Source organism: Ambystoma mexicanum, chromosome 14 (assembly GCF_040938575.1).
Source record: "Ambystoma mexicanum isolate Mex_15411 chromosome 14, UKY_AmexF1_1, whole genome shotgun sequence".
Lineage (NCBI taxonomy): Eukaryota > Metazoa > Chordata > Amphibia > Caudata > Ambystomatidae > Ambystoma > Ambystoma mexicanum.
In genome coordinates this window covers 410,610,840-410,638,798 of record NC_090940.1, presented here as the reverse complement: position 1 = coordinate 410,638,798, position 27,959 = coordinate 410,610,840, and the positions used below count along the sequence as shown (strand labels likewise).

The 27,959-nt window shown below is 45.5% G+C and overlaps 1 protein-coding gene across 3 annotated transcripts in view; it reads left to right on the top strand.

The window, feature by feature from the left end:
* KNL1 (kinetochore scaffold 1) overlaps window positions 1–27,959 on the top strand; it is a 1,870,945-nt gene that overhangs the window by 954,824 nt on the left and 888,162 nt on the right. For all 3 annotated transcript variants that reach the window (XM_069637560.1, XM_069637559.1, XM_069637561.1), the window contains one exon: window positions 6,270–6,368. In XM_069637560.1, coding sequence (XP_069493661.1) covers window positions 6,270–6,368 — 99 coding nt within the window. The remainder of the gene's footprint in view (window positions 1–6,269; window positions 6,369–27,959) is intronic.

Below are 27,959 nucleotides of genomic sequence, written 5' to 3'. Positions count from 1 at the left end.
TTCTACCCCAATTGCTGCAAAAAAGTGTCAACAAATCTTTTCCACATTTGCCATAAAATGATGCTAGCAGCTGCCATGTTTGTTCCAGCTATGTTGCATTCTTAATTTTATTTTATATTAGAAAAATCACTTACTCTCAAGGTGCCTAAAGGTACTGCATGTTTACTCCCCCTTTGCCTGGGGGTTATTTTCCTTCTGCTCTAGATGTCACAATCTCAATGGCGCACTCTTTGTGAAACTAGACTTTACAGTCTATTATTATTATGGTATTTATTGAGCGCGGACCTAGCTTCGAGGAGCCACAGAGTACTTTACAGAGGCATACAACAGTACATATGCATAACTGAGCGCTTTTCAGAGGTAACAGATTTACAGTGGGGGTTAGGATACAGAGGGGGACACAGAGGAGGGGTACAGCTGTTCAGGGTGGAGGAGGACAAATGGGGCGAAGGCATCTAGCAAGTCAGGTGTTGCTGGGGGTGACGTGACGGCCTAGGTGTTGAGGAAGAGAGACTCCTTGAAGAGGTGGGTCTTGAGTTATTTTCTAAATTGTAGGCACGTGTGGTCAAGTCTGATGCTTGGTGGTGTAGGTAGAGAATGCTTGTTTTCTGGTCCTTTCCTTTTAGCAGCAGAGGATTTCAAGTCTGCACGTGTCCTGGCTTCTCGTGGTGCGCTGTTCACCAGAGATGCTGAGTTTCTCCACAAGATAGCTGGGTGACTTGACAGGGACTGCCTTACAGATGAGGAAGCAAGATTTGAAGGTGATTCGTGAGTGCATTGGGAGCCAGTGAAGGTAGATGAGGGCCGGGGTGATGTGGTCGTATCTGCGTAGGCCATTGATGATGCTTGTTACCGCGTGTAGGACACTTCCCTGGGGCACAAAAGAGATTGACTGGATGCCTTCAAGGAGGGCATTGCCCCCATACTGGTGAGATAGGACCAGTGCTCGAATTCTGGATCTGAAGCTGCCCCGAAGGAGGAAGTACTTGACTTTCCGCAGGAGGGGGATCTGATATCAAGCTGTCTTAAGTTTTCTTTGCTATGTTTGTCTTTCTTAAAGGAGAGGGTTGTCAATATGGAACCCAGGGACTTGGCGCAGGAGGTGACCTTGGGTGTGAAGCCCTTATGGTTGATAGCCAGGTCTGTATGTCTGGGTGTTCCGTGTTTTTGGTGGGGAGTAGGAATTCGGTCTTGGAGGGGTTGAGCTTCAAGTATGTACTGGATAGCCAAAACTGGATCAGCGAGAGGGAGATTTTGAGCCTGTGGATGTCCCTGATAGGGTCGATCTTGAGGTATAAGTGTGTGTCATCAGCATATTGGTGGATGTCGTGTGTGGCTAGGAGGGCTCCCAGCAGCTCCATCAATGGATTGAAGATCACTTGGGAGAGGATGGATCCCCGCGGGACTCCACATGTGGCTGGAAGCATTAGTGGTCTAGAGGAGTCCATCTGAACAAACTGCTGGCAGTTGGCGAGGTAGGTCTTGAACAAGCGTAGGACAAGGTTTCTGATCCCGATGCGCCGATGTAGGGTGTCCGTGAGCGCCTGGTGGTCTACTGTGTTGAAAGCGGCAGAGAGGTCGAGGAGAACCAGGAGGCCTGGGTGGCCATCGTCAAGGATGTTGAGGGCGTCGTTGACCACCTATATGGATGCCGTCTCTGTGCTGCATCTGGCTCTGAACCCAGATTGGTAGGTTTGGAGGCGGTTGTTTGTGTTGCTTTCTCAATTATCTTACCTAGGACGGGAAGATGGGTAATGGGGTGATAGTTACCTAGGCTTTTGGGATCCAGAGTGGGTTTCTTTAGTAGAGGTAGGATTTGTCCTGTCTTTAGGGTCAATGGGAAAGGTCCTTGACTTAGGGAACTGTTGATCTCCAGGTAGGGCAGGAGAGCTTCTGCAGGGAGGGTCTTGAGGATTGATGCTGGAGGATGGAGTCTAGTTGTTTCTAACATGGTGCTGTGCATGATGTTCACTTGATTGCTCGGCGAGACGCACGCTAACAGCGGATTTGATCTGTTTCCCGTACTTCACTGCTCTTCTGGAATCTATGTATGCTGCGGTTACATGGCGTCTTGTAAGAGGATTCAATTCAACACTACAGCTAAGTCAACGCCTAGTCTAGAATACTGAATGAAAACCCTTATTGATATATCCTTATGTCCAGTTCATGCGTTCTGGATGACTACCCCTATATAACACCCCTCTCTTGGAATCCCCCTGACCCCACTGAGCCAAGTAGTAGTTCTGTTTTGCAAGTTAAAAGGTTTATTTGAGAATTTAAACAATATATATATATATATATATATATATATATCACACTTTATAATAAATTAATAAATGAATATCACACTTAATCTGGTAGGATAATGATTAACAACGAGAATCTGGCACTAGCCCACTTCTTTATAATCACTAAGGAGTTGACATGAAATGGATAAGGTAGCACACTGGTAAATAGGGACAGAAGAATAATGTGGTAGAGAATGCTTTATAGGGTTCAAGGAAATGCAAGGTTGAATGAATGAAATGCAGTATAGAAAATAAACTGATATGGTTTCACAAAAGACAAGGTAATCACTTTCCCTTTGTGGCAATTCACCCCCCCCTATACAATGTAAGGAGATGGAAGGAAGAGCACACAGTTCAGGTATACAATCACAATGTAATACAGAGTTCCAGTTTCCCAGTCAGCTTAGAGGAGAATAGATATGAGTTTTACACAGGCTCAAAATGCTTTAAAATGTGATAGCAATATATTGGAAAATGTGCTAAAATGATTTTAATTCCCTCTGGAGGAGGTTCAGGTTGAGGATTAGTTGGTTTAAACTAGTTCAGGCTTACTTTAGCAATGTTCTAGGAATGATCGGCAGGTTAAACGAATTTTTGGCAAATGAAAGCAAGGAATCTGCTGTTTTCACACGTGGAGAAATTTGCAAATCGCGGCAAATTCGCAAGTGTGTTTTTCGCGATTGCGGCAAAAGTATAGGTTCGGTGAAAAGCCAAGATTCCCAGCTTTCAGAGGAAAGTTACTGCAAGTCTCTAAGACAAACGGTCACGGAGATATGAGCGATATGGTAAAGGTCGTTTTTCAGATTTGAAATTTTAAAAGTTCAAAGTGACAAGTTACAGCTAGCAGCTAGAAATGACCGGTGACAGTTTTGCAAAATGACAAGGTACAACTTCTAGGAGACAGTTCTGGTTAGATTAAAATAGATTGAATTATATTATTTTAACTAAGCGATTGGTTCTGCACAGTTCTGCTAGGTACTCACAATATATTTAGAAATAGAATGGGCCTCGCCACGGATCTGGTCAACAGGTTTTCTTCGCTCGCCACGGACGGTCTCTGCGCACAGCGTCTGGGTCAGCTCTCTAGTTCTGCGAACAGCGGTCTGGGTCAGGTCTGCTCTGCCTCTGGTTCTGGATACTGCTCTGCTTTATCTGGGTACAGCACTGCTTCTGGATCTTTCTGCACAGCTTTCTCTGGACCCAGCGCTGATCTGCACGGCTCCTGGATGCTGCTATCGCTGTTAGGTTTGCTGGATGCTGAGGCCCACTGAGAAGACTTCTCAGTTTGTGGGTTTAGGCCCTTGCTTTGAGTTCTGAATCAAGTTCTTTGGAGTTTTAAAGTCTAAGTGTGGAATCTAGTATCTTCTGGATGTTGTGTGGTCCGGCAGAGCGCGTTGCAGCAAATGGAATTGAATGTCCCTATCTGTCCTGACTGTCTGCTTTTATGTGTTTTGAAAGTGGGTGGAGAGGCTAGCTTTCTAGGCCAAACCCCTTCAGAGTTCTGATAGGTTGGAGAATTCTTTGCGTTCTCACTGGAGAGTAGGATTGTGTCAGAATGATGTCATTTAATGGCTTTCAGAAAGGACACTCCCCTGTCAAATTGCACCCAATCTATATTTGATCAAAAAGACATATTTGCACAGGTACACATTTGTTTAAATTACATGCACCCATCATATATCACAGGAGGTATCCCCTGTTCAAACTCTGCTCTTCCTGGGGGCTTGCATTAAAAAATGGCAACATATTTCACTTTTTGGTCGGTTACCAATATTGGATTTGTCCCCGAATTTACACAAATGTTCGCAAAGCATGTGGGCATTAGGTGGTGGAGTGTCAGATTTTTAACATACATACATTTTAAGTAATGCCCTCTTAACTGCTAGCTTGCCCCCAGATCATACCACCGGTTCTAAAAACCTCTTAAAATGTGGGCAGAAAAATCACAAGAATTATGGTATCATTTATATAATTTTCACAAGTCCGCTTTATGAATGATCCATCTTTTTAGATTTATGTTCTGGCCCCAAAGGGGTGTGGTTTCCCCCCAGCACAAGGTTGAATTTCTGGTTTTTCCAGTTCTGCCAAGCCAGCTTGCTCTCACAGGCAGCGCTCCTCCCCTTTCCTTCCAGGAGGAAGCCACATTTACGACTCCCACCAATAAAACATTTGCCTGAGTCAGGACAGGGCTTTGTTCAATTTCCTGCAGAACCCAGGTAATTCAATCAGAGAAGTGTCATATCCCTTTTGGTGGGAACAGCAAAAGGCAGCTAGGCCTTAGAACACAGCTGTTGTGCAAGTCTCAACTCCTGTCGGGGGTAGCTGATGGGCAGAATTCAGTTCCTTAAGCCAGGCCCCAGCTAATGTCACTTTTAGTTACCCAGTTTTCTGCATTCAAATAAAACTAACAATTTTTACATATGCAGCTAGAATGCTGATTCTAAGTTTAAAACTATGACATTTAAACAATTGCAACCTATGTGACACTTAAAAGTAGGTCACTCAGTTAATTTAAACATTTTCGATTTTTGGTAGTTTTATATCCAGTTTCAGTTAGGCTGCTGCAGACCTGCAGAGCTCAGCCAGTCTTGTTATGAACATTCAAGTCACTTCAGAATATAACTTTAGATTGTATCCACCTTCTCAGTAAGTCTTTCTTTGGCCTGCTTTGGGTTCATTTATTCAGTTTTACACAAAAAAAAGTCTGGTGTTGTTTTAAAACACCAGATTTCTGATAGTGGTGAGTACTGGTAATGCACCCATTTTTGGGATTTAAGAAAATGAATTCCCCACAATTCTAGGTTGTTTTTGGCAATCAGCATTGCCATTCCCAATGGTTTCAGGCTACTGTGTGGGTAGTCCAATGGGGTTTTTAGGCAGTGCCCTTCTGTGCCCATAACATCGGCAAAAATGGGTGGCAGCCTATTCTTCATGCCTTTCCCTGGGCATTTTCTGGGAAGCTCTGGCCATCATGATGTTTTCAATGCCAGTACTGCACAGTTTTTGTGGTAGGGCTCGGATGCATGGGTAAAAACATCCCACAGTCTTCTTAACATACCCTCTGCGGGACCCCACAGCAGATGGTGCCCGTGATCACTCTTTGCTGCACACTCAATCCACACAAGACACTACGGGAAGGAGATGCCACGCCACTCCCATCCGCAGAACTTGTTGTCAATGTGGTGTCCTGCTGGAGCCATCCATGACACGGACAAATGTCAGGTAAGGTACCAGTACTTTAGCACCTCCTGCTGCTTACAACATCTGTCATCCTTTCTGCCCAATGGTCTTACCCGGCATTCCCCGAACACGAGTTGTGCTCACCCTCACTGAATGTTCTTCCCATTATACATTAAGAGAGTTTAGGAGAGTCCATGGAAAACATGAGCCAAAGGGTCATTTTGTGGAGTATTAAAGGAGAGCGGCTCTTAAACCAATGTCACAGAGTGCCTTTATGGCATATGTTGTCCTTTATTTCTTAGGAATCATTGGTCCTCTGAATACGTTGTGTGATAATAAAGAGGGTTAGTGTTGAAACTGGGTATCATTAATCCGTCTTTGGCTTTAACTTTTCACCTATCATAGTTTGCCTTACATTCTTTTAATAGTTTGCTTTTTTCCAAAACATTGATGTAGTGTGCTGCAACAGGAAGTGATAATTGAACTGTCTGTGCTTTTATGAAATAATAAATGGGGGTAAAAATGATGGCAACATTTTGTAGAACTTAAAACTGCTTGTCTGTCTTGAATGCTTTCTCACATCACAAAAAAGTGCTGACATTAACAAGAGCTGGTTTTGAGTGATTGTTGTTTTTAATGCTTTGTTTGACTGCACACTAAGGGCCAAAACATCTTTAAAGACATCAGTGACATACTTTATCAAGGAAGCAGGTATTGGTGATTTGGTAATGTCTAAACTGCTTTGTGCAGGATGTAGGGAAGGTGAATGACTTGTCTTAATTATTTGCTTCCCCCCCATAGAGACTCCAAGAAGGCGTTATTACGGTGAAGGAATTTTTTATGTTGATAAACCTAAGCGCTTTGATTCAGAAGCCCAGGTTCAGTGAGTTACCGGAAAATGTAAGTATTTCTCATGTTTGTCCTATGACTCCAACTCTCCTTCCATTCTCATCCTTTTTGACTGCTCCTCTGCCTTTGATATGGTCAATCATGCCACCTTTATAAATCGGCTCTGTGATACCCTTGTCATCATGGACCTGGCTCTGGACTGGCTGATCTCCTTCCTCCCTGAACGACCTTCCCAGGTTAAACTGGGCCCTTTTCTCTCCTCCATCTCATTCTCCACATGTGGTGTCCCTCAGGGCTCTGTTCTATCACCACAGCTTTTCAGCATCTACCTTGCCGCCTAGCCCATTTGAACTCTGCCTTCTCTCCTAACTTCCAGTCTTTTGCGGATAACACTCAACTCATTAAAGCTTCCCTCCTCGTCCTCTCTTATACCTGACTGTCTGCTATTGAGGCATGTTGCACTGCTAGCAATCTCTGCCTTAATGCCATTTAAGACCAAGATCCTTCTCATTAGGACCCCAGCTCCCTCCTTTCCCCCTACTCTGGCTGCCCTACATGTGCCCCTTCCCCTCCTCATCCTGTCAGGCAGAAAACCTTAGTGTCAACTTCGATTCGTCTCTCTCCTTCTCTCCTCACATCACGGACCTTGCGAATAAGCCTCAATTTCAGCTTCACCTCCTCAGAGGCATTCTTCCTTAAGCCACCTTCCCCCAGAAGGTCAGTGTCTCCATGACTCGTGTCCTCTCCAAGCTGGACTACTGTAACAGCCTCTTCCTCAACCTACCTAACTCCTCCCGTTGCCCCCTTGAACTAATCCAGAATAGGACTGCAAGACTTAACCTTGGACTCAAGTACAGGGGCTGCGTCTCTCCAACCCTAAAATCTCTCCACTGTCCTCCGGTTGCTGTGAGGGTCAAGTCCAAAACCTCTGCTTCATCCACAAGGCTTTCTGGGGCCTGGGACCGTGCTACCTCCAACTCTCCCTAAATACCTCCCTGCTGGAGCCCTTTGGTCTTCTAGCTCCAACTCTCTGCCGATCAGACACTTCTCCAAGCAGAAAGTGGGGGGTAGATATCGCTCCTCCGCAGGTGCCTCCTTCTGGAATGGCCTCCCTGCCCCTCTCAGACTTGAGCCGGATCTACTTAAGTTCCAGAAGCTTCTCAAGACCCTCCTTTTCTCTTCCTCCTTCCCTCTCCCCCTCTAATTCCCCCCTTTCTGCCTCAGCATCACCAAAGCGTATCTACGAGCTTTGTGTTGATTCTGGAAATGTATTTTAAATTGTATTTCATTGTTACATATATTGTCCTTGTGTAAGTGTTACTTGTATTTGTGGATTTCATTGCTACAGCTCACATTTACCCTTCTTGAGATAAGCCTGGCTGCTCGGTCACACAACCAACTTGTGTAATGCAGGCCTATACCAAAAGGTGGGCTGCCTAATACCAAGGGGACAAGTGTTGCTTGCGAGAATTGCAAGCCCAGATACAGATGGTGGAAAGAGTCTAGAGACTGGCTGCCTGGTGCCTTCAGATTCAACCCTGCACTTGGTCTCCTTTGCCCCCCCCCCAGCGCCTCCCCACCCCCAATCTGCACTTTCCCTTCTGGTTACCCTCCCCATTGCACAAGCCTGGCTTGACCTGCACCCCTTTAGACCTTCCAGCCCTTACTCGCACTGAGGACGTGGACCTTTCTGCCCCTGCACTCTTTCCACATTGCCTCCCCAGGCACTCGCTTAAGCCTCTGGCACTTCTCCCCCCCACCTGCACTTGTATTACTGCGCTTGCATGATCCGAATTTCACAAGGCCTAGTTAGAACTGTTTGTTTGTTCATCCCTGTCCACCCCCCACCCCTTGTCTTGTTGCTCCTGGAAACACATTGTGTATAGGCGCTTTATAAAAAAACAATAAAATAAAATAAGGGATTTTAAATATCTTCTTAGTTAATTACAATGGACTTTCTCTTGATGGTGCTGGAGAAATTCTCCATCTTCTACTGCATGGATTGGGGGATAGTATTAGTAATCTCACTTAAATTTACAAGCTTTTTTGCTCCAATATCAAAGGAACAAGATTGGCCATCATGTCGGGGTTCAAGCCATTTCTTATAATTTGTACTTGGGTTGTTTCATGAGTATTATAGTGGGGCATATGTTTTAGTTTTTTTAATTAATTGAAATATGATCCTTAAGGCCAGCTGTTATTGTTGCGTTTTACCATATTGATCATAGTATCCTAAAATGAAACGACTTTAACTTTTGTATGCTGCTTCGATTTATCGCTGACTAAATCACACGAAGTGAGTTACAAGTGAGCTGTTGAGCTGTGTCAGAGGACTCTGTGCTTCGTGTTTTGTGCTTCGTGTTTTGCATTCCAGTTTCTACGAGTGCAAGGTCCTATGCCCAAGAGGAAGGACGACCTGTAACCCGAGGCGAAACGCTGCCTGTGGACAATTTGGTCTGCCTACAATATCCAGAGTAATTATTTTGACTAATACTTAGGCTAACGCTCTGAAGCGGGCATCTGAAGTGGGCTGGCTAAGAACTTGTGGGCTGGCTAAGCTGCCTTCTGTTACTGAGGGTGGGTCGCTGAGCACGCCACCTTGCAACCTATTTACGTTGCTTCTGTTTTTTTTCTCGTTTTTTTCTCATAATCAGTGCGTGCGTCCCTCAAGCCCCGCCCCCAAGCTCCCAGGAAATCTCACTTAACCACCGGATGTAGCGCATACAGCGCGCGCATCCAAGTGAGTTACAAGTGAGCTGTTGAGCTGTTTGGGTGTGCGGGTGAGTGTGTGAGGGGGCATATGTTCGGATTGTTTTGCTTTGAAATTTAGATGATGTTTGCTAGACAATATCTGTCGATTTAATTATTATCTGGTTACTTTTAGTTTTATTTTTCTGAGAGATTTTGAACCATTACATAAGTATAATTTATAAACTTCTTGTACTATATTTGGCTTAGATCTACTTATAATGGCCAGTGGTCTGCGCAGCAAGGCATTGCAGCCAGTACGTGGACGCCATATTGAACCTGCTGTTTTTAGCGGGCCAACAAGTAACAGTATTGACTCCATGGTCTGCTCTGGGAATACCTCATATATTGACCCGCTACCTGTGGAACAATATAAGGCTCTAGAAATTAAAGAAACGGCCACCAACCCATCTGTTCATATTGCACAGATACATCTTCCCTTGGTAGGGGAATTGCAAGATGGTGCCTGTTTAGAGAAACCTAGCACTTCTTTACGTGTCCATGGAGGTATAGCTGAATTCGATCATTTATCTCCTCGGAATGTGTACTCCTCCCCCTCTATTACATCTCAAAAGAGGAATGGAAGTAGCTTTGGGTTGGAAAATATCATCAATCTAGACAAACAAATACGAGCCTCCATTGAATCGATAACTCCTTTGGTATCACGCAATCTTAAGAGTAATTTGAATCTGTCTATTCCATTGTGTGGCGGAGCAGGCCTCCCAATGCTATACAGAGGTACCATTAATAAATATAACAGATAGCCTTATGAATAGTGATATAAACAAAGAAACGATTCCAGATTGTTGTAATTACTTTCCTGAACTAACTCAGCCAATGATGAATTACAGTTTACATGATTCCATATCAAGACATTCGACTGCTGATAATAATGTTGATGCACGTCCATATACCTTTCCAGTGATTATTAGGATCCTGGACTTGTTGGACAAGGGCCAGGACCTTTCTCATTTAGAATTGAGAGAGATTAAACAATCAATTAGAAATTAGATAGAATTGAAGGGTTTATGCTGGCATGTGAATTAGGTGTCCCAAAACAAGGCCATGCTATGAATGCTAATAGCATATATGCCCATCAGAGAGATGAAAAAAAGTACACAAACAATAAGTGAAGTGATGGTTGAAATAAATGGTTCCAAAGATTGTATGAGTGAACATAAAAAGGCTCCGTGCCCCTATGAGCATGGACTGAGTATAGGTTCAATTAATGAAGAGTTGCTTGTATTAAGGGCCTTGATAGATGAACTTGGACAAAAAAAACTAATGGTTGAGGCGAAGGACAGTCCATGTATGGAGGGATCTGATACGCCTGATTGTCCATCGGCTCTACTAAATGCTATGGAACATTCTAAAAAGGAACAGGAGACATCTGCTGGTACAAATGATGTAAAGGCCTTTATGTCACAAAGGATTAAAAAAAAACTATCTACGTGCTTTGAAACGAACAGCTAAAAGGAAAAGAGAGGCACTTTTGTTGTTGTTTGTTTTTGTTCAGCCTCCCTGATGATTGATGGAGTCAGGAAGACGTTTGGAGGAGAAGATAATTTGTTGCTACAGCAGGAAAACTTGACTGGAAACCAGAGTGCGCGACTTGTCATCATTTTTTAGACTATGTTCCAGGAGTCCCGGGCTCAAGAGGCTGCAGCACCAGGGCCATCATGCCTTACTATGGAGAGCCATAAACTTGGTTTTCCCCCTCCCCCTATCAAGGATACATTTGTGCTTTTGAGGGAGTTGTTGCCCAGTCACCTGCAATTGAAAAAAGTGTGAGAATACAAGTATACCCAGCTCATTTTCAGGCTACCCTCGGTCTCCTCTTCTCCTTCCCTCATCTCTGACTGTCTTTCTGCTATCCAGGAATGGTGTGCCGCCAACGACCTCTGCCTTAATGCCAGTAAGACCGAGATTCTACTCATCGGCACACCCACTCCCTCCTTCCCTGCAGCTCTCTGGCCGGCCTCTCTTGGCCCTCTTCCTGCACCTACCTGCAAGGCAAAAAACCTCGGGGGTCATCTTCGACTCCACACTCTCCTTCTATCCTCACATTTCTGACGTTTCTAAGAAGTCACACTACCAGCTGCACCTCCTCAGAGGTATCCTTCCTTTCCTCTCCTTCCCCCAGAAGCTCACTGTCTCCAGAGCCCTGGTTCTCTCGAAGCTGGAGTACTGTAACAGCCTCTATCTAAATCTGCCTGCCTCTACTCTCCGCCCTCTGCAACTCATCCAGAACAGGACTGCGAGACTTGTCCTTGGCCTCAAGCCCAGGGACCGTATCTCTCCAGGACTGAAATCGCTTCACTGGCTCCCTGTGGCTGCGAGGATTAAGTTCAAAACCCTCTGCATTGTCCACAAGGCCTTCTGGGGCCTGGGGCCAAATTACCTTCAACTCTCCCTTCCTAAATATCTTCCTTCTCGAGCACTTCGCTCTTCCGCCTCCAACTCCCTCAGGGTTAGCCGCTTCTCCAAGCAACGAGTTGGGGGGAGATCTCTCTCCACCGCAGCAGGGGCCTCCCTCTGGAACAGCCTTCCTGCCCCCCTGAAACTTGAGGAGAACCATCTCCGGTTCCGGAAACACCTCAAAACCTTCCTCTTTGCTTCTGCTTTCTCTCTCCCTCTCCCCTGCTAAATCACTGAAACTGTACTGAATCAGCAACTGGGCCACTCACCAATCTCGGTCCTTGGCCCAGCCACTCTCCCCTGCACTGCCTTCCTGGCAACCCCTGCACTGCGGGACTGTCTCTGTATCCCTACAGCCCCCCTTCCCAGCACTTGTCTGCACTTATCTTGCACTTGACACCAGCTGACCCTTATTATTTATCTTGTTCATTACTAACCCTGTACTGCACTTTCCCCTCTCCCTTTCCCTCTTGCACTTTTCCCGTCCCCCTTACCCATGCACTTGCGCGATCTGAATGACACCTGGCCTAGTAGGATCGTTGTCTGTCTCCCCTTGTTCCCCCCTCCCTGCCTCGTCGCGCCTTGAAACACTTGTGTATAGGCGCGTTACAAATGCCTTATCATATATCATATCATATCAAGTACCAGAATCCTTAGAGACATCAATGTGAATTAACCCGAAACACCTTCAAAGGAAATGCAAATAGACACGCCTGAAAAGGAAAAGAAACACAGCCTCCCTGATGATTGATGGAGTCAGGAAAACGTTTGGAGGAGAAGATAATTTGTTGCTACAGCAGGAAAACTTGACTGGGAACCAGAGTGCGCGCCTTGTCATAATTTTTTTGCACTTTTGTTGTTAACATTTTTTTATTTAAAAGGACTAGGGTAAACACACCGAACAGATCTCACTGGGATCGGTGGAGCCCTTGCTAAACAAACTAGGAAAACATGGTGAGGATGACCATATTGATCTTGCACAGCTCTCAATTGAGAGCCAAGCAGTACTTTTGCCATCGAACTTGAAACAAGGCGACCACTGTGATAAGATCAATAATCGAAAAAATAAGAACCAATCTGCTTTTCCATCAAATAAGCAGTGCAATGTATCATTGATAGATCCTGTTATTAAACTGAGCAATGAAGTAATACCTGTGCAAGCTCCCCAGGTTACTAATGATCATGTCCCAAAAAACATTGTGTATCTCCAGTTTCTGTTGACAAACTACAAAAACAAAAACCATGAACTCCTACTTTCCAGTATGTGGTAGAAGTTGCTCGACGAAACTTGTGAATTTGCAGAGTGCAGCACCATTGCCTAAAATGAATGAAATCATGCCCTTAGAATCTTGGAGCATGCTCCACCATAGGAGATCCTATCTGGAAGCATGCCAATATTCTGATAAATCCGATGAGTCAAACATTTTCGTTGAGAACAATACATTTCTTATCATAAATGGTGCTAGTAAAGTCAGAGAATTACCTGAAGTTATCTGGTGTAAAACCCCTGGTAACACTATAGGAAGCACATTTGAAAGAAATCTCACCAATCTGCCTATGACTGAGGCCCAGGAATGTATCTCACATGGTCCCGGAGTCTTAAAAGATTGTCATTCGAATCCTGGGACGGCTCTGATAGATAGAGACTGTGCGGAAATGTTGACAACACTAAGAAGAGCAATGGATGAGGGCTTGATTACATCTGGTAATATAATTAATGGCTTGACAGACAAACTGGACAACACGAAACCAATGAATTCTTCCCCGTCTTTAAATCCACCAATAGCGTCACAGGGTAATGGTAGCACTGGCACTAGTAATACACAAGATCCCATTGGGTCTGCAAATGAGGGACCATCTATAAAGGGAACTAATTTGCAAATGAAGGAGAGTGAATTTAATATTATTGGATTAGAAGGTAATCCTAGTGTCCTGGGTGCTACACGCATCAACAGGGCCTATTTTTTGGGGATATTTTTCCGCAATTGAGATCACTCACTTCTGAGGACTTTATAAGGATCTCTTTAGCAAGAGATAATAACCACAGAATGATCTGCTATTTACCTTCGGAAGCAATCCTGAAATGTATATGGTCATTCACGGCGGATATAAGGGATCAAGGCTTTACCTTGTTTACGTTTGGTAATGAACAAAGTGCAAACAAATTCATTGAATACTCTTGACAGGAGGAAATTGAGAATAGCAACAAGGGGTACGAAAGCAAAGGCAATATTACTGACCAAAATCAAACCATGATGCATCTTATAGGTTTAGCAGCCAATAACAAAAACATATCTTGGCTCAAACCCATGTTGAAAATGATTGCTGGGTCTCTATCACCACCATCTATAGAAGAGCAATTGAATGTCATCTCTTGGAATTCCTGTGGATTCAGAAACTTTGAAAATTGGTTCCACTTACTAGCTAATGACAAATATCCCAATATCCTCTTATTACAAGAAACCATTAAACAGAAGGTATTTATTATTCCTGGATATAGAACCTTTTGCTCTCCGGCTATAAGGGTTAATGGAGGGCGACCATCAGGAGGTTTGGTAATTGCTATTAATAACAACATGAGATGTTATACACAACTTGTATGGGAGTACGCCAATCTTCTGGGTGTAATACTGACTTTTATGAATAAACAAACTAATCCAATATTACTAACAAACATATATTGGAACCCCGCATCAACATCTATTGAATCTCAATTTGATGAGTTAGATAAATGCTTTGAATAATTTTATTCACGAAAGGGTATTTACGACATCCTAATTGGTGGTGACTTCAACTCCGTATGTAACGAGAAGATGTATGACTCTCAGTTCGGTAATTGTTCATTACTGACGCAGAAAAGGGAGAAAAGGGGAAAGTTATGGAAACTCTATTTCCAAGATTGGGATATTGACATTGCTGAATTTGATGTGAATGGTCCCCATTTCACTTCGAGTCGTGAAGGAAAAACATCCACGATTGACTATATAGGTTTATCTCACAATATCTGTCATCTTGCTGGTCCTGTAACGATCTATCCCATAAAGCTTGGAGATCATGCACCATTATCAATAACATTGAGTGTTGGTTTTTCTAGGTTAGAGGTGGTTCTGGCACTCTCTCCCCGAAGTGGATCGATCTGCGATATCCCTTTGATGGAATCTTGGCCTGTGTAAGCGTTTTACAGCATATGTAACTAAAGGTATCAATATAAATCATCATATGTCAACTGCAGAAAAGGAGATGACTTGTGTTAGAGCTATTGATAAGGCATTAATGCATTTGCAGTCAAATAAGGTAAGCACGATTAATCATCCACATAGTTTTGATCCTGAATGCAAAAGGTTAAAAAGGGAAAAAAACAGGGAGTTGAGAAATTTAACGAAGAACCAACTTAGTGCATCCAATAATGCCAAACTCGAGAAGCATATTATGCTGAAATTTAAGAACAAGATGAAGGAGAGTCGTATTTGAAATTACAACAAAGATAACTGTCTACTAATTGGAGCCATTTGCAGTTATGACGCACATACTATTTGGCAAACTATCAAGTCCAGCAATAATCGAAGTACGGCTCTATCTGCTAATTCGATCCCTGCTCAGATCTGGCAGGAATACATGTCAGATACATTTAAATTGCCAGTAAGATTTGAATCCTTAACCTTTGTATCAAAAAGTTACAATCTACTGGGATGTTTACAATGGACCTTGGAGGATATAAAGTGGGCTATTGGAAATATATCCTCTTTTAAATCTGCTGGACCTGATGGGATTCCTCCTTGTCTATATAAGTCTGATCCAGATATATGGGCCGACATCCTGAAAGCTAAATTTGAAATGATCATGCTCTCAGGGAAAATTCCTCAGGAATGGGTAATATCGAACATGATACCGATATATAAAAAAGGAGATCAATTGCTACCTGTGAACTATCGACCTATTTCTCTGATTAATACAGAAGCAAAAATCTTTGCAGCATTATTACTTTACAATCTAGAACAATATATTAATAAACATTATCTTTTCTCAAAATTTCAAATGGGGTTCAGGAAGTAGATGAGAACTGTCTTAAATGGCACCATATTGTGTCATATATTATTTGGTACTAAAGGTAAAGATGTGTGCCCTGTTTACATGGCCCTGATTGATATGTCAGCAGCGTTTGACTCAGTAATTCGAAATATTCTATGGAAGAAAATGGCAAAAATGGGTATACCGACAATCCTAATATATTGGATTGTTCAACTGCATACTAATACTTCGTATAAAATACGGATTACGAAAGAGTGAGCAACTACAGACGCTATAAAAACATTCTTGGGGCTGAAGCAAGGATGTAACCTTGCTTCTACTCTTTTTAATCTGCATATCTCCGATTTAGACCATCTTTGGAGGGAGCTAAACCTCTTCTCAACTAAATTAGGAATACTTTGTCTACAATGGCTAGCTTTTGCTGACGATCTAATTTTCTTTGATCCAACTCCATCAGGATTGCAGAATAAATTGAATTTGTTTGACAAGTTTGCAGAAGAGCACAATTTGAGCCCGAACACAGCGAAAACCGCGATTCTGAAGTTTGGGCTAATGAACAGGAAGAAAAAACATTTCAGATGGCAAATATTGAATACTACTATTCCATTAATTGCAGAAACCATTTATCTAGGATATCATTTGGCAGAGAGGAATTTGATTAAGTTATGGACTCACGAATTGAATAGAAGTGCCAGACCACTTTTATCGCAATTAAAAATAATTGTGGCCAAGTATTGTAAATATTCTTTAGTGCCCTTATTTCATGAATTAAAAAATCGAACGCGTTCTCCTATATTCGCTGGATGTTTGTTTACTGAACATAGGTGAATATCTAGATGTTCTTCAGGGTCGCTTATTGAAACTGGCATTACATTTACCACAATCTCTGCCAAATAGTATACTCAGACATGAGTTTGGGTTGATTGCACTTTCCACAAGAAGAAAATGGAGGCAATTAACTAATTATGCAAAAATGATAATGCCATCTAAAAATTCCTTATATCAGGATTTGGAGACTAACTTACGATTGAATAATGTCCTCTCATTAAATATGTATCGGAAGGAGATGCTGGCTTATTTATCTGATGCTGATATAACACCCGCAGATCTATGCTTGAGACCAGGTCATGCTAAAAAGAAATTATTTGAGCATGACTGGTGTAGGACTGTGCAAAAGATCGGCAACTATAAAATGTATATGGAATATGCTAAATGTCCAGGGAGAAGAACTCCCCGGTCAGGCTATTTAGAATTATTTCCATGCAAGATTATGAGAACAGCATATATGAGATTTAGGATGAACTTATATTACACGAGAGAAAGAACATATCATTGGAAAAAGGAGGGAGATGAGGTGAATATGTTAAAATGTCACTTTCCTCTTTGAAATGAACCAGTGGAAACACTGAAACATCTTGTATTACATTGTAATCATTTTAAAATACAGAGGACTAACTTCAATTTGAGGACAGCTTAGAATTTCTGTGGAACAGAATGATGAATTGTAATTATCGGCCATTGATTTATGCTTTGGGATGGCTTTTGAAACACATTGAAAAAGAATTAGGAAAGAATAATATTCATGTACAAGATGTTTGAGAGGAAATTGGATCCTATGATGTTCGTTATGTTTAAATTTGCTTTATTTTATCTTGTCTCTCCCTCTTTTTGGGATATTTTAAAGTTTTAATTGTATGTATGTATTTTTCTAATATGGATATTTTGTAAAGGTTCATTTTTGAACCATGGACAAATGAAAATAAATTGCACTATTTTAAATATCTATTTAAATTGGCACTTTTTCCAATTGAATCAGCAGCCCCTTGCCAGTTAGTAGTGTTTCATACGCAGGTTTAAAAAGCGAACTCATTCCCGAGATAAGCTCATGAAATGATGGTGCTTTAGGAAGCATGCTTTGGAAGAAAATATTAAGGGAACCTATGCCCCCTCTAGAATCTCAGCATGGATGGAAGAATGGGTTGAGTGTGACCAACACCAAACTAGATAGATGGTCACTGTATAGTCCCCAACTTTCACCGTTCACCAAGGCTGAGCCATTTACTTGGAGTGTGTCAGTATTAACCTTTCTAAATCCAGCATAGTTTTTCTACTGCTATGATGTTTTTATTAGCCCTTTGCTAATCTCTGACCTAACTATCCAAGAGTGGTTATCCAATTTATCAATGTATAAAGATCATGAGTGTGTGGGACAAAACCTATCAGATGACGTAGCAGTGGAACCCATTAGTAGGTTGGATACTGGCACCGTTCATAACGAAAGGGCTGTTTTATGAGGGATTCCCTACCTATACAATTAACAAAGCTACTCTTCAGTTGCCTGGAAATGTCCTAATCAAATAGAAAGTCCACTAACCAAAACGGAAAAATATCTGACCCTACCACTATTCAAACAAACTAAGGCCACGAGAATGACTCTCTTCTCCTGGTGAAGCAGTGATATTTAAATATCTTATTTTCAAATTTGTCTCTAGCCAACTTCTGTATCTGGGCTTGCAATTCTCGCAAGCAACACTTGTCTCCTTGGTATTAGGTAACCCACCTTTTGGTGTAGGCCTGTACTACACAAGTTGGTTGTGCGACTAGGCAACCAGGCTTATCTCCAGAAGGGTAAATGTGAGCTGTAGAGCTGTAGTAATGAAATCCACAAATACAAGTAACACTTACACAAGGACAATATATGTAACAATCAAATAAACTTTAAAATACCTTTACAGAATCAACACAAAGCTAGTAGATACTCTTTGGCGATGCTTCTTAAACACTTCATACACCCTCAGGTGACTTCGCTAACTAGGACAATAATGGAATTTATATATCACCAGTACACTTTGCAGATTCTGAGGTTTGTATAAAGGAAAGGTTAATGGAAGGAAACGGGTTAACAGGTTCTCAGAGCATGTGAGCACTTAACTCTTTCAATGAAGTCTAGATAGAAACCTTTCCCAGCAATAATAGTTCAAAACCAAGTTATCACCTATGAGGGACAAAAGCCTTGGTGCACCCCTCATTCCACCTGACCTTCTTGGGGAATTTGGGTGAGGAGATCACATTCAAGGGAGAAGCTATGGTCCCATAGTTTCTATAAAGTTCCTGTAATACCCAGTGAGACCTAGGAAGGCTCTCACTTGGGTCCGAGTACTACGGGTGCCCCAGTCTTCTACATTTTGTACCTTGCTAGGAAATGGCCTTATTTCATCTTCTCCTACCTCATGCCCAAGGTAGACCACTTTAGTCTGACCTATTTGACGTTTACTAGCCTTTATGGTCAGATGGGGCCTGTTCCAGAGCCTGCAAAACATACCCTAGGTGGTGAAGATGCTCTTCCCAAGTGGGGCTGAGCACTGCAATGTCATCCAAGTATGCCATGCAGAAGTCCTCTAACCCATTCAGAACTTGATTCACCATCCTCTGAAATATAGCAGGTGCACTTTTTAGTCCAAAAGGCATAACCTTAAACTGGTAGAAGCCTCCTGGGGTGGAAAATGCAGTTTTCTCCATGGCATGGTCTGTCAGAGCTATTTGCCAATAGCCTGAGGTCAGGTCAAATGTACTTAGGAACATGGCTGAACCAGGTTTGTCCACCAGCTCATCTGTCCTCGGTAAAGGATGGGCATCAGTCGTTGTGACTGCATTGAGAGCTCTATAGTCAACACAGAATCTCAACTCGTTGGTTCCTGCTTTTCGTACTTGTACAACTGGACTAGCCCATGGACTTGTAGATGGCTCAATAACCCCAAGATCATGGATCTTCTTGACCTCTTCCTTTTTGTGGGATCTTACATGATCTGGCATTCTGTAACCCCAGCTTTTGACAGGGAGACTGCCCCCAGTGGGAATATCATGCTGGCCCCAAGGGGTCAAGCCTGGTGTCACGGAGAACAGGAAGGAAAACTGTTTCAACAGAGCCTTGCACTCCTCCTGTTGCAGAGTCAAATCTGAAGAGCGTTGTACCCCTTCAATTGTCTCATTTGAGGGTTGTCCCCTGAGTATCAGGGAGAGGCTCACTCTCCTCCTCTTGATCAGAGGCTAGAAGCAAAGCTCCTAGTTCTGGTCTGGAAACATGAGCCTTCAGGCAGTTAGTGTGATAGACCCTATGGGCCTCCTTGGGATTGCCCAAGTCTACTAAATAATTGACCTCTCCAAGTTTAACCACAATCTTGAAGGGTCCAATCCATTTGTCCTGTAAGACCCTCTGCCTTGTAGGTACCAAAACAAGCTGTTCGAGGGAATTGGGTCCTCCGACGTATTCCACATCTATGACAGTAAGCACCTCAGCTGTGCTGCTTCGGAAAATCTTTCGGCTTCTGCGTCCTGCGTCGATGACGTCGATACACCGTCCTCGAGGGCCTCCTTCAGGCCGACGTCACCGGATGTAATAAGTAGGACGCACGACGCCCGTAGCCTCAGTTCCGTTTTTTCCGTGAACGTGTTAGCTTCGGAGATCTCGGCACACCTCGATTCTACTGAATCCTGTTCTTTCGGTTCTTCGAAACTGTTGCTTCATTGCTATCGAATATGATGTCTTCGGCTTCTTCCACCCCGCGGTCCGGGTTTCAGAAGTGTCGGGTATCGGGTATACCTGACGGATACGCACAACGCTTGCCTCTGGTGCCTCAGGGAGGACCATGATACAAACGACTGTGTCGACTGCCAATCGCTCACTTCGAAGGCCTTGTTGGAGCGTAAGAAGAAGCTGTCGGTCGGTAAGGTGGCCAAGCCCCAGAAGTCGCGTTCCACTGGTCTTTCGACGGACTATTCGAGGGGCGACTCTCAGCATAGTCGTCGTGAGTCCGGGGGTTCTCGGTCTGGGAGTCAGTCTCGCCATTCCTCTGCCTCTTTGAGGCACTCCAGGAAGCACCGTCACAGGTCGCCTTCCCCGTCCTCTTCCGAGGACTCCGCCCGTCGGCGGGTAGCTTGTCCCAACAAGCATTCCACTCCTGAGGAATGGGATTCGTTCCTAAAGGAGATGTTGGCGATTTTTCAATCGCAGGGCTCCAGTCCGGCCGCGCCGTCTGAGGACGCCGGTCGAGGCCGCGTTAGAGACACCGCTCGTCCGCATTCAGGCTCGAGCAGTCGTCGTGACCACCGGGCGCCTTTGAGCTCCCGGTCGGACAAGGATGGTCGCTCTAGGCATGCCCGTTCCAGGTCCCGGTCCTTGACGCCATCGAGACCGCGAGACTCTGTGAAGTCTTCGAAGAAGACATCGACGCCGGCGGCGCAGAGGTCGTTGACGGACTCTCTCGAGGTCCCGCCTCCGAGGAAGTCGTCGACGTCATCGGTGCCCAGGCTGTCGAGAGACACGCTCGGGGCTCCGCCCTCGAGGCCTGTGTCGACGCCGTCGAAGTTGTCGGCGCTGCGCTCTATGTCGACGCCCTCGATGCCTTTCGAGACAGCTTTGTCGGAGGTACTCTGTGGCACCCCCCAGAAAGGCGATGGCTAAGGCTAAACATGTCTTTGTGCCTTTTTCTGTACCCTCTTTCCAGCCTCTGGATTATATTTCTGAGGTGGATGAGGGGTCTGAGGAAAGTGAGGTTCCTGCATTGGTTCCTGATGACATTGTTTCTGGTCATAGTCAACTTGAGGAACTGCGTCAGTCACTGCATGACGCCAGTGGTCTTGACACCTCTCCGAAGGTGGAGTTTGGTAGGCCGGAGCCTGGTATGCATGCCGAATCCTCATATCGGCGCCTCATGTCGAGAGTCACTGAATACCTGGGTTGGTCTGCCCCCCCCCCCCCCTGGGGATTTTCAGGAGGATGACCTGACATATCTTGGACCAAGGTCCTCTAACTGACCCGGTGCTGCCATTCCATATGGCCTTGCAGAGAAGGGTGGCTGCGGCTTGGACTTCTCCGGAGAGTCTCCCGGCAGTGAGCAAGTCCTTGCCGAAGAAATATCGCCCAGCCAGTGGCGACCCCTGCTACTTGACAACGCACCCTACTCCGGAGAGTTTGGTGGTGCAGGCGGCTACAGCCCCCGCAAAGCAGGCGTCGTATCCTACCATCCCTCCTGATGGGGACGACAAACGTTTTGACGGCTGGGCGAAGAAGGTATTTTCTTCTGGGGGTATGGCGCTTCAGGCTGCCAACTCCGTTTGTGCCTTGTCTCGTTTCACACACACTCTGTGGAACTGCATTTCCTTAGCGGCTGATCATATCCCCGAAGGGGAGGAACGGGAAGGTTTCCTTGCTATCGTGCAGGATGGCAAGTTCCCATGTGTGAATCCGTTCAGTCGGGTCTGGACATGGTTGATTGCGTCAGCCGGTCCATGGCGGCGAGCACCGTAATGCGCAGGTTTGCGTGGTTGCGGAAGTCGGTTTTTGCTCCAGATGTGCAAAGCCGGCTCCTCAACGTGCCCTTTGATGGTGAACATCTTTTTGGCAGCAAGGCTGACGAGAGTCTTGAGAGGTTGCAGACCTCGAAAGCTGAAGCGAAGTCGTTGGGCGCTGCAGTCCATCAACCTCGGCCTTTTCGTCCTAGGGAACAACAATGGGGGAGGTTCCTTTTGTTATTAGTCATCCTTTAGTAGAGCGAGAGGAGCTGCAAGTCAAAGGGGCAACCGTAGGAGTGCCAGAGGTGGAAAACAAGGTACTCGAGGTGCCAAGTACGCGCGAGCAGTTGCCTCTTTGCCCTCAGGCACTGCCGCAGCCAATTCAGCTCAGTCATGAGGCCCATGCTTCGCCGGTTTGGGGAAGGCTGGCGCAGCATCTTGTAGAGTGGGATGCCATTACTTCAGATGTGTGGGTTCTGGCGATCATAACCCACGTCTACTGTCTTCCTTTCCGGCAGAGGCCTCACGACAATCCACCAGGGAATCTCTTTGAAGAGTCCGGATCCGCTCCTTGCGCAGGAAATTCAATCCCTGCTGGAGAAAGGCGCCATAGAACTGGTACCTGTAGCAGAGAGGAACACGTGATGGTATTCCCCTTATTTTGATTTCAAAGAAAGACTGGGGATTGAGACCCATCATTGACTTGCGCGGTTTGAACAAGCTCCTAAGGAAGGACAAGTTCAAGATGGTTACTCTTTTTCAAGTCCTCCAGGCCCTTCAACTTCAGGACTGGTTGGTGTCTCTAGACCTCAAGGACGCTTATTTTCATGTGCCGATCCATCCCAAGCACAATAAGTACCTCAGGTTCGCGGTTGGCGACTCGCACTTTCAGTTTCGGGTCCTGACGTTCGGATTGACCTCTGCCCCGGGGGTCTTTACCAAGCTCATGGTGGTGGTCGCAGCGTATCTCAGGAAAGGGGGGGATTCACATCTACCCCTACCTGGACGATTGGCTGATCAGGGCGCGCTCTCCCGAGCAAGTCCTGGATCATCTGTCCGTCACCTGCCACTTCCTTCACAAGCTGGGTTTCTCCCTGAACTTAAAGAAGTCCCACTTGACGCCAACTCAGAGGCTCTAGTACATGGAGCAGTGCTCGACACGTCCCTGGGGCTGTGTTTTCCTCCCCAGGTGAGGGCTCATTACATTCAACAGATGGTGCACAAGTTTCAACATGCCCAGAGTCTCCCTGCGTTCGAGTTCTTGAGATTGCTCGGCCTCATGGCAACCTGCATTCTTCTGGTGCCAGAGGCCAGGTTGCGGATGAGATCTTTGCAATGGGCACTCAAGCTCCAGTGGTCTCAGTCCTCCGGCAGGATGTCAGACCCTGTTCAGGTGCCGCCCTTGGTCGCCCAGGACCTTCTGTGGTGGGCCGTCAAAAGCAACCTGATAAAGGGGGCTCCGTTTTGGCTGCCCTGGCCGGACGTGACGATTGTGACGGACGCGTCCCTCACGGGATGGGGAGCTCATGCCAATGAGCTGACAGCGGTCGTTTGTCTCCGTCGGAGTCCAGACTCCATATCAATCTGTTGGAGCTGAGGGCCGTGAGGCTTGCCCTGAAGGCTTTTCTGCCGACTGTGAGGAAAGAATGTCCTGATTCTGACGGACAACACAGTGGCCATGCACTACCTCAACAAAAAGGAGGGGGGGGGCAGGGTCACTTCCTCTGTGCAGGAAGGTGATGCAGCTCTGGTTCTGGGCAATCCAGCAGGAAATTTCGATCTCGGCAGTTCATCTGGCCGGAGACGAAAACGAGACGGCGGATGCTCTGAGCAGGCAGAGCGCGATCTCTCACGAGTGGGAGTTGGCTCAAGAGATTCTCTTGGAGATCTTCGTCCTTTGGGGGAACCCTCAAGTGAATCTCTTCGCCTCCAGTGTCAACCGGAAGTGCGAAAGGTTCTGCTCACGGGAATTTCCTCCAAGAGGAGCCTTAGGAGACGTGTTCGTGGTGGAGTGGTCATTCCCATTGCTGTAGGCATTTCCTCCAGTCCCCGTCATCCCGCAAGTGCTGCAGAGGTTACGGAGGTTCGGTTCCTGGATGATCCTCATTGCTCCAGCATGGGCCAGGAGAACGTGGTACCTGGACCTTCTCGACTTGTCCATCTGCCCTACACGTCGTCTTCCCTACCGAGACGATCTGCTCTCACGGGAGCGGGGTCAGGTTCTCCATCCAGAGGTCAGATCCCTCAACCTTCACGCTTGGCTTCTGAAAGGTTGAGGTATAAGGATTGGGACCTCCCTGAAGACGTGATGGAGGTGTTGCTTTTGGCCAGACGGCCGGCAACAAAGTCCCTGTACCATTGCCGTTGGAGAAAGTTCTGCGACTGGTGCAGGGTTAAGAATGTGGATCCTTTTTCATGTGACATTCCTGTGGTTCTGTCTTTTTTGCTTTCTTTAGCCCACAGGGGCTTGCAAGTGGGTACCATTAAAAGGTTACCTGGCGGCGCTGTCCATATTTAAGCGCTTGTCTGAGGAGTGTTCTTATTTTAAAATTCCTTTAATTTCTCAGTTTCTAAAGGGGCTCACTAATGTGTTTCCTCCGTCACCTTTCCAGGTGCCCGGTTGGGATTTGAACCTGGTTCTCAAATTTCTAATGGGTGCTCCGTTTGAGCCTTTCTATTCTTGCCCTTTGAGACTGTGAACTCTTAAAACTGTATTTTTAGTTGCGGTCACTTCCGCTCGCAGAGTGAGTGTGTTACAGGCACTTTCAGTTAAGCCTCCCTTCACTGTGTTTCATAAGGACAGGGTTGTCCTTCCTTTCTTCCGAAGGTGTGTCGGAATTTCATTTAGGCCAGAAGATTATTCTTCTGGCGTTTTATCCTCCCCCACATCCTGGTAAGGAGGAGGAGAGGCTCCATAAGTTGGATCCTAGGAGAGCTTTAAGCTTCTACATTTCTCGCATGTCCCGGGTTAGAGTAGACGATCGGCTCTTTATTGGTTACGCTGGAAGGCGTTTGGGACAAGCTGTGACTAAGCAGACTTTGTCCAGATGGATTATTTTGGCAATTTCTGAACATTACCGCCTGGCGGGTAAGGACCCTCTGGTAGGCTTACTGGCCCATTCGACTAGGGGTATGGCTGCCTCTACTGCCCTACATAGGGGTGTTCCTATTCGTAACATCTGTGATGCAGCCACTTGGGCTTCGGTCCATACTTTTGTACGTCACTACTCCCTAGATTCTATCCTTGGGTAGGATCTGGCCTTTGGCAAGGCGGTCCTTTACTCTGCAATTTGATTGGACTCTCTAAATTCTTTTCCCACCTCCTTACGTTGGTACTGCTTTGGGAGTCTGTCATAGATATAGAATACTTCGGAGGACCCAATCCCCTCGAAGAACAAGTTACTGTCTTACCTGGTAACGTTCTTTCGATGGGATGGTTCGACGACATATTCCATATCGCTCCCTCCCTGCCTTCCCTGCTACAGAATTTCTTATGCGATTGCAGCTTACGTTTCCGCAAGGCTTTCTGTGGTCATACTGGCAGTTGATGGTGCCACACGTTCTGGGAAAAAACTACAACTGAGGCTACGGGCGTCGTGCGTCCTACTTATAACATCCGGTGACGTCGGCTTGACGGAGGCCCTCGAGGACGGCGTATCGACGTCATCGACGCAGACGCCGAAAGATTTTCCGAAGCAGCACAGCTGTGGTGATTACTGTCATAGATGTGGAATACGTCGTCAGCCCATCCCATCGAAAGCACGTTACCAGGTAAGAGAGTCACTTCTTTGTCTGGAGTAAACTCTACCATGTTGGCCTTCTAGTTATGTCAATGTTTGACCAGAGCCCGGCCTGCTTTCAGGTTATCTGAAGCTTCTGTCATCATGAGTGCCATGCTCTTCCTGAGGCCTAGGCCATTGTCATTGACTCTCACTGGCAGTAGGGAAGGAGCACTCTCCAACCCTTCCTTGATCAGGGCCAAAGGGCCTCTGACTGGATGACCATAAAGAAGTTCAAAGGGGCTGAACCCAACCCCTGCTTGAGGGACCTCTCTATAAGCAAAGAGAAGGCATGGCAGCAGAAGGTCACACTTTCTTCTAAGGGGCTCCTCTAAAGCACCTATCATGCTCTTCATAGTTCTGTTAAACCTCACCACTAACCCATTGGTTTGGGAATGGTAGGCTGTTGAGAACTTGTAAGTCACTCCAGTTCTTCCACATGGTCTGCATGTAGGGGGATATATAATTGGATCCTTTTTCCAGCTATTGTACATTGAGACATCGCACAGTGACTTATTCCACTGTTAGAGCTCGCATTTTACCTGTTGGGACACACTTTCTTGTTTGGTCAACTGTTTTCAATCCCAGTCCCAGACAGAGTAGGGAGTCACCCTCCAGTTTATAAATTCTCTTTAAAATATACTTAAAATCCTTTTCTAGAATCAACACAAAACTAGTAGATACTCTTTGGAGATGCTTCTTGCACACTTCCTACACCCTGAGGTGACTTCACTAACTAGGACAGTAACGGCATTTGTATATCACTAGTACACCTTGTAGATTCTGAGGTTTGTAGAAAGGAAAGGTTAACTGAAGGAAAACGGTTAACAGGTTCCCGGAGCATGTGAGCACTTAAATCTTCCAATGAAGTCTAGATAGAAACCTTTCCCAGCAATAATAGTTAAAAACCTAGTTATCACCTATTGGGACAGTACGTATCAAAGTAAAATGGACTAGAAGAGTCTGCAGAGAGCCAGGACAGCCAAAGTCAATTGGAAAACAGTTTATGGAGCTGAAGCACTACTTGGATAACAAAGTCTTGCAAGTATGTTGAAGAAAAATCACTGTAGGGTCACAAGCTGTTACACTTGTGAAAGGTCGAGCTAAAATCAACTCTAGCAAAGTGGCTACTGCAAGACTCAACTGAGAAGAGCAAAGCTAAAGACCCTGAGGAAGTACCCCAAGTCAGAACAGTGCCTTTGGTTAGAAGAAGTGTGGTCCAGCTGGCTTCTGTCTGGTTGCAGCGATACAGATCCTGGGCCTCAGTTGTGGGGACAAGAGGGAGGACGTCTGGAGGACTCCTGCGGCAGCAATTCAGAGTTCGACGGCAGCTACGTGCTCTTTTCAGATCAGCAGCACTTCGCAGTTTCAGTGCTCAGTAAATAGCACCACCACCGATCTCAGACACCGGTTGGGCTTCCTTCGCTCCTTGAGTCCTGCACTTTGGCTAGGGGACTCGAGCGCTGGTCTTCCTGCTTCTGGAGGGTCCTTAGGAGACTTCTGGATCTTCTGGCCAGATTGCATACCTTGTACTCGACTATGGCTTTCTAGACCCCTGGCACTCAGTTCCTGCAGCAGCAAAGAAGTACAGCCAATCGTGGAAGATGGTCCAGTGGAGTTTGCCTTCGGGTTAGTTGGTCCCACTAACCCAAGGGAAGAAGTCTTCCCTTCCGGAGCTTCTCTTGTCGATCAGAAAACAGTAGCAGGGCTTCGCCGGCCAATTCAAAGGTCCAGGAGGATGCAGCAAGCTTTGTTCCCGGTTTCTTCGTCGGGTGTTCTTCCCAGTGGTCGACTCTGTCCTTAGTCCCAAACCCCTTACCTTTTAAGCAGGTTTCTCCCATTCATGCACAGCCTAGGCTGTCACTCAAACTGCAGGGTGGCTGTTCTGAAAGGACAACCAGCAAGCCAATCAGGACTGGGTGCATTCAGCCATTTCTAGAGACAAAGGACAGGGGAGTTTCAGGAAACCTCCCTAACTTCCTGCCCTTCCAGATACACTGGAGACAGAGGCAGGTTTCAGTACTGAAGCCTGTCAAAGGCAAAACCAACAAAGGGCTCAAACCTGGCTTGGCGTACAGAGTGTAACCCAAGAAAGACCTCACAAAAAGAAAATGGCAAAAAAAGACGACCAGGCCATTTTGACAAAATGGTCACCCATGGGTGTTATACTGCAGCTGAGGATTCAGTCTGCAGTAAAAAAAAAAGCACAATGGTAGGAAAATTAAACCATTGTCACCGGCCATTTAAAGTAGTGAGGGTAACATAACATGTTTTACATGAGTAGGTAGGTAAATGGGCTACCAAGTAATACCCCAACACTCCACATAAGATAGTGTGGGCTGGACCTACAAAGAGAACGGGTTATTAAAGTCAATTT